The sequence below is a fragment of the Myzus persicae genome, unplaced genomic scaffold, assembly GCF_001856785.1.
Source record: "Myzus persicae strain clone G006 unplaced genomic scaffold, MPER_G0061.0, whole genome shotgun sequence".
In the NCBI taxonomy this organism is placed as follows: domain Eukaryota; kingdom Metazoa; phylum Arthropoda; class Insecta; order Hemiptera; family Aphididae; genus Myzus; species Myzus persicae.
In genome coordinates this window covers 40,963-55,891 of record NW_019103076.1, presented here as the reverse complement: position 1 = coordinate 55,891, position 14,929 = coordinate 40,963, and the positions used below count along the sequence as shown (strand labels likewise).

Genomic DNA, 14,929 nt, shown 5'->3' with positions numbered 1-14,929 from the left:
CCTATATATAGTCATCAACGATGTTCATTGCATGTATCTTGAAAGATAATTCCAGTTTTAGGACCCTTATCTATTGCTTTCATACACGATAATAATGTTTTAAATACATAATATAGTTAAAATGTAAATTAAAGAAATTAAAATATTTTATACAACCATAAGATAACAGAATTTGATTCTAAATCTGAATTTAAGTATGTCTCACTGTTCAACCTGTGAGTTTTGTCCGAAATCAGTACCAAAATAGATTGTTACTGGGCGATGAATAACTAAAAAAAAAACAATGAAATTATTTTTGCTTTACCTGATTAAATTCATTTTTTTGTTAACTTAATGAGCCATACGCGCATACACATACTTAGTAATGATCATTATAATGTACAGGTTTCAAAGTCTCTAAAATAAATAATAATCATGATTATTGTATTAATATAATTTTTATTTCATCCAGATAAACTATGAAAATTATTTTTGATAAATATTATGGGTACTTACCGCTGGGTTTGAATTAGTGTCTATTGTTTGTAATTTTTTTATAGATTTAATAAAAGATGATTTAAAGTTAAACATTTTATGACCGATATGAAACATAGCTGATTATGAGTAAAATAATTATAATCACAAGCTTAATTACAATAAAAATAACATGTGATAAAAACTGCAGTGTATGGTCTTACCTATTTCATAATATAGGACAGTTATATTTTACTTCAAATTATAATATTATAGTTGATGGTTTGTTACACTAACAAAATTCTAATTGTTCCTTTTCTAATATTTTGCACAGAAGAAAAATTAATTTTGCCTCCACCCATGAACTCTGGTCAAATACGCCCTTTACTAACAGATAAACATTCTATAATCTTAAATATTACTAATAAGTCTGAGACCTCAATTGATCCAAAAATTAGTTCAACTTTAAGTAGTAGAGGCATTTAAATATCTATTGATTATTTCAAGGGTTTATTATTATTACTACTTACCAGCGACAGCAAGAAATATCAGCCTTGTTTTAAATAGGTATATTATATATACAAAAAACATTACAAACATCTACTTCCATTTATATTTCATAAGTCACCAGTTATAGCGCCGGTAAACTTAAACATTCACTTGGCCAAAGTGTAACTTTAAAAAATGATAGAAAATACATGTTAGCGTTTTCTATACACCATACATTTTTCAAAATATTTTGACTTGTGTTGAACTATTTATAGGCATATGAAATTTTCGATTATAATTTGTTTTTTTAAACTAATGTCTATAAAAATTTTTTTGCTTGGTCAAGAAACACGTAAATGTAATACCAGGTTCATCGCAAGTTGTTGTTAGTGCAAATTAAAAAAAAAAAGTTGAGTGTAAATCCACAATAATTTTTTATGAGCGTTTAAATTTAGAATTTTGACGAAATTCGTAAAAATCACGAAAATTAGCTAATTATATTTAGTTAGAAGTTCATTAAAATTTTTCTTTTTATATCCAAGATTTCAAAATGTACTACAAGATTCCTTATCAGCTTATCTACCTTTATCAAAAAAAAAAAATTTCTACTGGAGAGTCGAATTAAATTTTTATGAGCATTTGAAGTTGAAATTGTATACAGCATTGGATATTCACTTGATTTCTCTTGTAGGGATTTTGTTATTTTGTTGTAATTCAAAAACGAATTACAGTAGACACTTGAAATTTACATCATATGTTTATTTCACCAATTCATATACTCGATACATTTTTCAAAATATTTAAACTCGTTTTAAGCTATTGGTGGACATTTTCAATTCGATTTTAAAATTTTTTTCTATAAATGTCAATACAATTGGTTGGATAAAAAAGCATGAAAATTGAATGCTAGACTCTTGATATATATTGTTACAATAGCAGTGGAAAAATATAAAAAATACATATTCACCATTTTTTTTTATAAGCATTTAAGTACAAATTTGGATAAAATTGCATATTAACACAAAAAATAACGTTTATCATTTTGTTGTAATTTGGTTCCAAAACAGCCCAATTTTACATCAGTATATATAATATTTGTCCAGCTCACTTATAATTTAAGAATAATGTTAATTCAATTTACCGGCTACCATACTAATAATAATTAATAAGTAATAATAGTATAAAATATCCCGGACCGACACACCGTCTCCGCTCAAAATCGTTTTTTGTATGCAATGATATGATATCATTGAATTCAAATTTGATACCATCCATTACAGCGACATCCTAGACACCTAATGTGAAGCAGAGCGATATCCACTTACCCGCTTTTTTATGTTTAAATTAGAGTTGGCCAAATCATAATATCCAATCAACTTACCAACGTAAAATTAGTCAGATTAAAATTAATGCCAATTTAAATTTCGTGTAACGATTGAAAATTATAGACATTCGTCAAATTATTTTATCTTTTTAAGTTTATTTTTATAATAGGTAATCCAATTATTGTAAAAATTAAAAATAGTCATAGTATTTATTGAGACTTGTATCTGTTGCATACACGACAGCGCGGAATGCATATTACTACGAATTTCGATAATAATATAATATTATGTCGTTAATATAGGTACAATAAAATATATAGGCATAAGCATTATTATAAATTATAATATTATAATTAAGAAGTATAGAAGAACATTTGGAAATACATTAGTTTTTTTAATTATTGACGATAAACATTTTTCGGTCGGTTAAAAACTTGAAATTTTCATAGACGTTAGAATTTGGACAAATTAAATTCATCAAAATCACGAAAACTTGCATATTATTTCAAAGGTAGTTAAAAATGTACTAAATGTATTGTAATGTATTGTAATGTACTGTTTTATTTCCTCTATAGACTATAATGAGTTTTGAGTGCTTAAGCAACCCCCACCCCCCACAATATTTTTGGGTGATTTGAGCATCTACTGGTATGAACGGTCGATAGCAACACTACTATCTAAATATACACAGGAGGGTCAGGAAGTCGCAGTAATATGACGGTTAACTATAAATATTGTCCGTCAACAAAAATGGTCACCATTACTATTATGTTCGGATGTAGTACAATATAGTTCAACGGCAAGTGAATGTTTACACCGTACAAAGTTAAATGTACACACGTTTTAGTAGAAACAATATATATTATATGTATTATTTGGCGAATAGGTATATTATTGTTATTTTTTTTTCAAATTTGAAAATGGAAGAATTATTTAATAATCGAAAAATGTATTGTCAGTTACCCTGTTTATTTGTCCAATGGTCAACACATATGGCTAAATTCGTTCCTGCTATTGTAAACACGACTAAATAGCAGTTAATGAAGTCTTGTATGATTACAAAATTAATGAAACTGTATGTACGAGTAGTTAGTACTATATCCATCACCAACGACGTATTTATGAGGGGCGGAGGGGAAAGTTTCTTGGTATCCATCTTAAATACACTACAGCTACGGTGCTGTCCAAGTTATAATGTACTCAACTTGTAGAGTATAATTGAATTAATATTTAACATATGTGTATAATATAATTGTTTTAATGATTATTATATTAGTAATTTACAAAATACGCACGCAGAAAATTAATATTTTAGTATTATGCTTTAAATAAAAAAATTAAGTGCTATAATATTTTGGTAAAATAAATTAGAGCTTGTAACAGTGGTGGGGGTTTTATCACCATTATTCAATGTTAGGGGTCAACCGCCCCCCCTCCCCCTTGCCTTATATTCTGACAACAAAGGTTTTTTTTATTGTATCATTCTTATTTCTGGGTTTGTTTTAGGTAGGTAAATCATATTAACTTTAATATATTATGAGCAATAAATATTTATAAGAACAATTCGAATATGGGCAGTTGAGGCTGCATAAAATACCTCATGTTACCTACCTATGCATTATGCGTTTCTTCAAGTTGCAACATGCCAACATTATATATATTTGTTTGGTATCAGCTATAATATCATATAATATATACCCACATATCATAATGTATTATTCCACTAGTTGTTATTGTTTAATTTAACAACCTAAGTAGTTAACGCTTTTGAAGATTATAATATAGGTCTCACCTATGAATTATAACAACATCACATTATCTATAATAGAAAAAAAATATTATTTATAGATATACTTATTATACCTACATCACGAGTACTTACTAACATTATAACAATATGTCGAAACTCAATATAAAATATTCTATAGCTATATAGTCAAACCAAAATGAATTGTGCATAATACTATATTGAGATTAGAGTTATCGATGCCATACCTTTATTTATATAAATATATTCTAAGTCACGTAGGAAAGTGGAAGAATTTTCATGTTTGTATTTTGTTATAAAATCTTAATGATATTATTATTACCTACTTATTTACCTATGTACTGGGACATGGTTAATAGCTGTTACAAAAAGAAAACGCGTCAAATAGTTTTTATAGGTATCAATTATACGAAAATGAAATAGAAATAATTCTCAAATATCATACTTATTACTAGCCACTAAGTATAGGTACTTAATAAACACCACTCTATGGCTGTATTAATATTTGTACATTTCTGCATTGTATTGTATGGCATAAAGATCTGTACATAGTAGTATGTAAGTACTAGTACTACTGATTATAGACTCCATTGAGTCTCCATATTAGGAAGCCTCGAATCTGCAGTATACGAGTACAATATAGTTTTGATATGGTAGACCTCAATGGAATATGTACTGATCTAACACTTAAATAATGCATAATATTATCCTCATGATTTGTGGCCTAATAGGTATTTATTAATTGTTTTATTTTCGATTTTTGTGTTGTAGGGTAGAAATCGCCAATCAAAAATATAAAACGGTTTAACTTTGATAAAATAGGTAATAATATATTATAATATATTTGTCCATCGTTAAATTGTTATTATTACCGAACTTGAAGTTAATAATCGCTTGTACTTATGCTTGTCTCGTAGGTAGTAGATCATAAAAACTAATCATTTCATGAACAATATAAAGTAATTAACACTTGGCAGTAGTTTTAATATATTTTTATGAGCAAAAATCAATAACATTTTCATTAATGTTTTTTTTTTTTAATATTACACATGGTAATTCAACATAATGCATGCTCAACCTCATACTTTTATGTTTTAATCATGTAGTATTTTATTTATGTATTAACTCAATTTCTGGTTGTTGGAATGTTTATGCAAACTATTACTTGAGAGAACATGGTCCATATTTTAAAAAACCTATTTTTAGCAGTACAACACAATTCAAACGACAATCAATCTTTTTAAATTCTTTTAAATAATTGTGAAAATGTAATGTTTGTAATTTTCTGGGACAATGAGTAAATTAATGAGTGTTGTGCTAACAATGCCCTGGCTTCATAGGCGTAACTAGGATTTAATAGTTATAGGGCAGGGGTCGGGAACCTGCGGCTCTTTAACATGCAATCTGCGGCTCTTTGAATAATTTTCAATATAGATATATCCGTAAAATTATTACGTATTAACGTATTATTATGTTTTTATTGCCTACTAAAAAAAAAAAGGTTGTTCAAACCTGTCTGTGCGGCTCCCTGGATATCATAGTTTTGTATTTTTTTGAAAGAATGACTCTTTCCTACGAAAAGGTTCCCGACCCCTGTTATAGGGGCTAGAGTCCTAGAAAATTAATGTTAAAATAACTTTGGGGGCTTACCTCCACCATAGTAAGCGTTACTGTCCTGAAAATAAAAATTAAAAATAAACAATAAAATTAAAGTATAAACTCATCATTAAAAACAAAATTTAAATAATAAGATAAGTACAATATATATTATAGGGGGCTAAATACACATATAGAGGGGCTAAGACCCCTAGCCCCCCTATGCCTGGCTTAATAAATTATCATAATAGTAATGTTTAGGTTCTTATCACCTATATTGCTATTTATTGATAATTTTTTCATTTTTATTGAAGATTATGTGTAAGCACTAAACACATACACATATTTTACATCTGAATATTTAATATTTATAATAATAAATTGTATTCACATGTAAATGTGTGAGTACATAGTATACATAGGTAATATGATATTTTTTTTTACAATAAAATACCTAGAATATATATAATAATTCAGTAAACAATATTTTTCTACTCAGTAAATAATGTATAAATAATCAACATACCAACAGGCAACAATATTGTAATTAGGCTGGTACCTAGGTATGTCACTTCACTGACAAGAATTATTGAAATTTGTTGTGATAAAAATTGTTGGGTAATTCTGTTGATTAATATTTATCAATATTTTAATATTTTTAATTTAAGTTATGTGCATGGATTTTCATTTTCAGGGGGTATTATAGGAATGTAAAATGTCTATATACTTACGAGTAACGTGGAATGAAACTTTGAGGCGCGTGGTTTCTTGGAGGTGGAGACCACTTAAACGCACAGAAATCAAATTATTCAATAGTGATTCTACTATGCTAGAAGCTAATAAAAAAAAGGTAATAGTAATATTAATACAATTATTTTTTTGCTTATAAAAGTATTTAAAACTGTAATATTGTATACTTAAAAGTGGTATTTACGAGCCTTTGTTTGATTAAAAAAAATTTTCTCAGTAGTTTTTTATTAATATCACGACAAAAGCTATACTATAGAAGTATAGACTATTTGGCTCCAGTTTTAAAAAAAAGATACATTTTCAGAAAGCTTCCGTTTTACAAATATGTCAATTCCCAAACGGGTTCCATTTTTGACAACTCAAATCCCTTCCGACTGTTCATACATACTTAGACCTGTCTCAAATGAGGTACAAAGAGGTTAAATAAACACGTGGTGTTGTTTTTTTTTAAATTTTATATGCCAAGTAAATTATACTGAATTTTGTTGTTAATGTGTGCAGTGTGTGTGTGTGTGTGTGTGTTTGTATCCAATCCGCAACCAATAACTAATGGTTACTAATGGTATTAATGGTCCTGAAATTTAGTACATATGTAATTCTATATTTCTATATAGGTATCAAAGAATCTGCACATCGAAACCAATTTTTTAACTTAGTTATGAAGCATTGGGATTTGTTGGACCACGAAAAATGAAACTATGTTTGCTTGTATTGGGTTGCCATTAGTTACACAATACAAAATAAGTTTATATAACTGCATATATTGTATTGTAAATGATATACTATATTTTATATTTGGTTAAAATCACCTATACAAATATGTAAAAATATGTGTAGTTCACTAGTTCACATAATTTATTAAATTGAACGAAGTTTAAGACACAGTAAATATACTCCTACCATATAGTATCATTATATAATTTGTCACGGGAAACGCCGTGCAGGATAAGCTATAATTAATAAAAAATGTATTTACTATATTATATAAGATCAAAGGCCTAAAACGGATTGAACCCTTATGGGAAATAATAAAAATGTTCGTCAATATATTCAGCAAGATCTGTAGTGTCATAGGTTACTATTTGTATTGCGTGTTTTTGACATATTTCAAAACATAAATTCACATGTTTCATATAGTTGACTGACAAAAAACTATAGGTCGGTACCTAGGTACATTTTTTTTACATACTGTTACCAAAAGTAGTTTTTATGATTGAATATAATTTCAGACCTGTATTGTATACTTGGTTTTAATCAAATCAACTCAGATAACTGTATTAAAAATCTGTGCAGCTTGTGTCTGTGTGTGTGTATGCGTGTGTATGTTTTTAATACTTATGAATTTAACAAACGAGTTTTACAAATACATTTGAATAATTCGATTGCTTGTTTGTTAAGTGCAATTTCCGATTACTGGTTTATTATGATTTATGCTCTTCAAAAAATATTAAAGGTTAAAAGTTATAAAAAAAAAAATCCCTGCATTGTGTTCAAAAACACAAAATTTAGATTACAAGTATAATATCTAGGACTTAAACATTTTGTAGAAAACTAGAGGCATAATTTCACATTAAGGGGATATAATATATAAAAAAAAAATAGTAAGTAGGTACATTTGATAATTAAATAAATAAAACTTCATTTATACATCGTGTAAAATAATAATTATAAATATTTTTGAGTTTCCATAATTTTAATGCGCAAGAGCACTAGCAGTTACATTTATTATTTCAAAAGTATCTAATGTTTCCGTAACAATTTAAATATTACTTACGACTTACCCCTTGAAAAATGTATAGTAACGGCGCATGGCATTGCACTTAGGGAGACATTACATTATAATGCATAATATTATATTATTGTGTGGCTATATATATTATATCGAACATAAAGCGAGAGCGATAATAATTGTATTAATTTTTTTTTTAATGTTTTCATCGCGATTATATTATTATTATTATGGATAATTGAATAATTTATCAATTAAAAGCACGTATATGGGCATTAGGCAATCGACACGAATATTACACGACCGTCGTCCGACAATGGGGCGAAGTGCGCATAATAATAATATTCTTATCGACGAGTGTATATATATAAAACACGTCGGATCATCGTCGTTGCAGCACATTATTATATATATACATGCAGCTCGCAACTGAATAAATGGGTAACTATTATATTATATACATATTATAATATGACGAGCGGCGCCGTGCCTCGGGAATGCGTATTATCAGATTTTGTACCTCTAGTCTCTGCGGCGGACATATAACTATATATATATATAATATTACCTATACACAAGATATATGTAAGCTATACTCACAAGAGTTTAAAAAAAAAAAAACCGGATATTTCAAAAAAAGATAAAACACTATATTATACAGGCCTACCTGTATAATATAATACTACATATATATATATCGGTATATACGCGCGGTGTTGAGCAGCAATCACTGCGGGCGGCGACGGTGTGGTTGTTTGGATTTTGACTTCAAACATAGTATTTTAATGTTATAATTTATTTTGACTTAAGCGAGTGGATATCCGGACGAAGACAGGCTGTTACGGAAAAAAAATTGCCCACAAAAACTTATGATAATATTAAACAATTATTATCAATACGCGACGTATATAATAAATTAATATTATCGTAGGAAGTCGGTAGGTCGTATAATATTTACAATACACTATTGCACATTATTATTAACTATTATTTTGTAAAATTGTAATCGACGAAATGGTTTCCTTTTCCTTTTATAATATGTTGTGACCGCTATTATATGAGTGTACAGTATAATTATTATTCGCGGTGAAGTATGTTGTCTCCGTCATACACATTTACTCAGTAGGTAGTATACTGCAGCAACACATTTCGAATGAATTTAGTCGTCATATGTTTTAAAAACAGATTTTACTCTCGAGAAGTCCATCCAAAATCTTTTGACACGCTATACGTTCATTTTTTTTTTGCCCAGAGTTTGCCCAATTTCGATCATTTTGCTGTGAACTTTTGTGAGACAAAATCGAAAATTTAGAAAAATAACCATTCTCAAGTAGATTCCATATGAAGTTTATTCATATCTGTTTTTTAAATCTTCATCACCAGATCCCGGTACGATAGAAATACAATATCCATAACCGTAACATAACAGTTTTCATTTTATACATCATTGCGTGTGTGATGGTCAGAGACGTAATATTATAATCACTGCTTCCAATTTATTTTTTCCTCAATGTATTGTCTCCGTCTCACAAAGTGGCAAAATACAAATGCATAACATATAGCACATTTGTGTTCAGCAGAACTAAATGTATGTTGTTATCTTTAATATTAGATTGATTTGACGTATTATCAATCATAAAGGTGAGATCATATTATTATCTGTGTCGAATGTTTGGCATTCCAATCTCAGCGAGTCAAGAATATTATGTAAAATATCACGATTTTCGAATGCTCATAGCTCGCTCAAAAAGTATAATATCATAAAAAATCAACATATTTTAGAGATAATGCAGTTACCTACTAACAGTTAGCTTTAAGTTTGATTGATATCGTAAGCACTACAAAACGAAATTGGGTCTGCGGTACACGCATTTGATAATAAAATTATGTTGTGCCTATACGTCTGTAAAATCGGAGTCACGGAGGCAACACATGCAGGTATCCGGTGTAGAGTATTCTTAATGGGCGTCGTATACTCGTATTATTACGATAAATTTATTATCATTATGTCACGCGTTAAAATATTGTTACGGTGTAATATACTTAAATATTATGTGTGTTCGATTCAACATAATAATATTGTTATCAGGACTTTGGAACATCGACGGCCTGTTGCCTCCTCTTTCCCGTACGCCACTGCCATCGTCGCAACTACTTACAGTCCACATCACACATACACGCACACACACACACACACGCAATAACGCATGCACTCAGTTGGTTATGGCCAGTCACCAGGGAAACAGACGGCGCACAAAACGGTCCGATTCGAAACAATAACATAATCTTAAAAATAATATTAATTATTCATTGCCGCAGCATTAGAGTATACGTTAATTGTACGGGCATATCATCTGCTCGAATTCGGTTCTTTTTGAAAAACTATACATTTTTTTTTAGATATATTATATTTACTTAGTCATTATACCTACTAATACGTTTAAACGTTGTTGTTGTTCGCCATCGTATTATTTAACCGTTTTGTATTGCATTACCCGCTCCTCAAGTCTGCTTTAAGTCTATAAGTTAATAAGTTTGCCATAAGCAAAAAAAAAAACCTTTACTTGCATCGCCTCCCCACCATTATACACGTATTTATACACTTGATAATACTAGAAAATGGCATCAACTTTTACCGCTTTGGTGATCTTCGGGCTTTCCTCGTTCTGGTCCACATGCTCGGCCGACCCGATCGCGATGGATAACTGCTGGCGGAAAGTGTGGTCTCTGACGCCTTTGTGTACGGACATGGACGGTTCTATGGACAGTTCTACTGGCGGTCCAAGGCTTTGCGTCTTTCAGTCGAGAGTGAGTTGATTCATGTTTAATATATACCTACAATATTTAAATTTATTTTTCTAAAATCACCACTACCCATGTATAATATACCCACTATGGAAAAATCCGAGAGTCCTCTAGACAATTTCTGGCTATTTTTTAGTGGAAATCCAATAGTATATCTGTGCATAAGTACTATATAGTTGCGCATGTCCAAGTGCTTATTCGATTTTACTAGACGTTTTTCTAAAAATATTTATTTATTAGACAATGTATTTATTTTTAATGATTTCACGTGTGTTACAAGTGTTTGAGTACAAACTTGTACAATACCTAAATAATTGGGTTTTTAAATTTTAAAAGTTTCACTTAACATATCAAAGGAGTAATGTTTTATTAATCCTCAGTAGGTAGGTGCACTGTTTTAAATATATATATATATATCAAAATACAAGCAAAATAGTTCTTATAAGACCATAAAGTCATAATCATCGACCTTTTTAAGTTCATATGTATAATTTATTCTAATAATAGCTTGGTTAAATTAGTTTTTAGTTGTATTTTATTGTTTGTTCTTAATAACTTTTTTTTGTTTTGTAAATCTATAACGATGTAAATACTTGAGTTTTACATTCAAAAGTACGTTTTTTCAAATGGACAGTCGGACAGAGGCCATTATAGTACTAGGTAGGCAGTTACCTATATTGTATATACAGCTGACAGATAAGAATTAATGTCTCAAATATAATTATGTATATATCATTAGGATTATTATTTATTAAGTATTAATAATCACTTATTATAACCAAACCAGTATCGAAATTGTCATTGACCATTGAACATTATCATATTATAATAATCGAGTTCGACTAAGTTTATAAACGTAGGTAAGTAGCGCCACAATACGTCTTCTTGAGTATTGACTATTGAAGTAGAGTAAATATTTATAGGTTAGTTCGTTGAGATATTATTTTTCCATATTTCTTAGGTTTATCTGATAAGTACAATATATCAGTCCGTTTCTGGAGTAAAGATATGTTAAGCGTTAAGTCTAAGGTAACGGAAAAGCAAGTCCTAGCTAAATGCTGAAAATTTAACCAAAACCACTCTAAACAAACTTTCATACAATATATGGATACCTACATAATTAGGAATAATTTAGATCAAATTCAGAATAACAAAAAAAATGTATTTTAACTAAAATAAACCCATTTTTGTAAGAATGTAACTAGCATTTTAAACAGTACATTTTCATTAAAACTGACAATTCTAATAAAAAATAATGAGAAATAACTAATTCTATACGATTCTTTCTGGTCATCGGAAGAAGTGTTTTAAGATTGATTGAAAAATCATGCATATTAATATAATATTATATATTTCCTACAACTACGATTTCAGGAATTCTGTAATGTCCGTAAGTGATCTGGAGGACCTCTATATTACCGACACAAAAGTACGAATTCGTTTCACGAGCTTCATAACATATATAGATAATATTATATACAATATGATATTACAGTCTGTGTCACTACATGTGAAATGAAAATGGTAATATCGTATTTTATTTTAATGTATATAATATTATATTGTGTATATTATAGGCACGGGCACATAAGGTTATATTATTATATTTATGTACATTATACATATATATTATAGATGTATAGCATGCTACGAGTATATATTATGTCGCGTGCAAATATTTCGGATTATATACGAGCGGTATAGGTTTGCTCTTTCACTGCTTCTAGATAGAAAAAAAGAGTAGATCAAATATAATAATACGTTAAATCAAAAAAAAAAAATATTTTAACTAAATGTTTGAGGACAGTTAGGAGCTGAATTGTAAAAGTGACAATTACCGTAAAATTGTTCACTGAAAACTTCAAATTTGTTTTTGAAATTATTTATTTTATTATTTTGTATATGTGTATTCCAACTGTAGGTACACTTCGAAAATTGTTTTATTTTTGTTTTAAAATTAACTCTCCATTGTACGTTGTTTTCATTAAAATAATGATGTCAAGTGTTTAACTTTAATATTAAGATGCATTTATTGTTTGTATAAGATTGCTAGTTATCGGATGTCTGTAGGCCCACGTCCATTAGTAATTCTGAATTTAATGCTATGCATACTTAGGTATTGTATGAGTTAAATGTTTTGATGTCAATGAACATACAATTTATAGAACAGTTCAAATTATGTACAAGTTATGTAAGTCGAAATATTAAGTATGGTATAATTACAATTTTAATAGAAACTCAATAATGTGCATCATAATATAGGCACAAGACGCAATTGTTAATTTTATGAGATAGGTTAGAAAAAAGTGACTATAAAAATAATAATAGTACTCTAAACGTTGCAATTTAATGTAACAGTATAATAATAATAGCCGTCATTAAAGAATTTATAAAGAATGACGTTTATGTAATTTTTTTTTTATTAAGTCGAATTTGAATGTGTTATACGAGTATACTGTAGACTGTAGAGTATTATAATATAAAGTTCTTAGATATTTTTAGATTGACACATGATTATATTTGTCATTTACTTTAAATAGATCAGTAACATATACCATATATATATATGATATTCTCATTCTCGTCAACGCCGGCTCTGTCACTAGAATTACACATTCCATCAATCCATTGATAATTGTTTCAGTTTACAACTTTATAGCCATTTTAACTTTTAAGTATAAATAACAATAGTGTATCTAGTCAAAGGACAGCGTATTATTTGTCTGTTTTATTTTGTAATTTGTACCGATTGTGTATTTCTAAGGCATCAATGTTATTACTATTTATGATTTATCGTTTGATAATATCGACCAACGATTTGTGTGTTTATTACATTTGTGGTTGTAAGTCAGATATTAATATTATATTATCGTTTAATATTTAAGGCTAGAGGCGGTATAAATTCTATGAATAAAGGTTTATAATCGGCTAAACAGGCAATTAAAATGTCTTATTCATTGTACTTAAGGAGACATTTACCAATCGCCGCATATAATGTATCTGATGAAAGGTTTATCGCTTTAATTTTTAAACTTTGATTTGAAATTCTTTTAAGATATATTTTTTTGTTAATTAATTAATTTTAAATAATATTAACGCTCCACATTAATAGATACCTGCCTATACATATTCCTTGTGTGAGGGTAGTTGTGGTGGTAAGGTTATTAATATTATAGAAGGTACATACCTACTTCAAGCGTTTTATACAAATAATATTATATATTATTTAATTATATAAAATGAGTATAAATGTTACTCATAATCCAACATCTATAAGCGTAATATAGTCCTTTGGTGTATCATTTTTGCTTTTTTAACAACAAATAATCATTTTATAAAATACAAGAGATCTTCATATTTATATATTATATTAATAATTACACTGAAAAACGAAAAACAATTGTATTATACTAATACTATAATACTGCACAATTTTAATCCCATATTAAATAAGTAACTCGTCATGACGATGCATTTATACATTCTGATTAATTTAACTTGTATAGTTTATGTAGGTACATTGTTTTTGTTATTTTTGAATAAAAACTGAATTCATGTTGTTTGAAGAACTATTTTAAGTTGCAACAGAACCAAATTTTTATCAATTTTTTATTGCATTGATTTCTTTGTCTGTTGAATTTTTTTAATGTCTGTAGGTACCTATAATAGTTATTTTTGTTTCGTTTTCAAATGTACAATACTTTCAATGTATAAATATAAAAGCTAAGTAGGTATAATTAAGTTATCGCACTTTATAAGCATTTAACAATTTAACATAAATGGTTGGAATGCTTATTACTTATTTTGAGGAATTAATTTTTGCAATGAGTTTGAGGCTTATGCATATAAATCTTATATATACCTACATAGGTATGTCTAAATTGTTAGAACTGTTTTCTGCTTCAAAAAAAAAAAAAAAAATTAAATTAATCAACTGTCGTTTAAAAATATAACAATGAAAAAAATAAGATTTTTTATAAAAATGTGGTGCGACTGTCTAACAGGTAACTACTT

At 28.3% G+C, this 14,929-nt stretch overlaps 1 protein-coding gene and 1 long non-coding RNA gene across 3 annotated transcripts in view; one reads left to right on the top strand and one right to left on the bottom strand.

Moving 5' to 3' along the window:
* Nucleotides 1-5,515: 5,515 nt before the first annotated feature.
* On the bottom strand, nucleotides 5,516-8,228 carry LOC111033744. Of its 2 annotated transcripts, none has more exons than XR_002604464.1 (3): nucleotides 8,163-8,228; nucleotides 6,158-6,467; nucleotides 5,516-5,710 (listed from the first exon to the last, which is right to left on the bottom strand). It is a non-coding gene; the product is annotated as an uncharacterized LOC111033744 (long non-coding RNA). The 2 variants fall into 2 exon arrangements; XR_002604463.1 differs by having other exon boundaries at nucleotides 6,363-6,467.
* A 2,034-nt stretch (nucleotides 8,229-10,262) lies between these two features.
* Nucleotides 10,263-14,929, top strand: part of LOC111033734 (zinc transporter ZIP8-like) — a 29,527-nt gene continuing 24,860 nt past the window's right edge. The window contains exon 1 of the mRNA XM_022314628.1: nucleotides 10,263-10,918. Within this exon, the coding sequence (XP_022170320.1) occupies nucleotides 10,730-10,918 (189 nt within the window). The 5' untranslated portion in view covers nucleotides 10,263-10,729. The remainder of the gene's footprint in view (nucleotides 10,919-14,929) is intronic.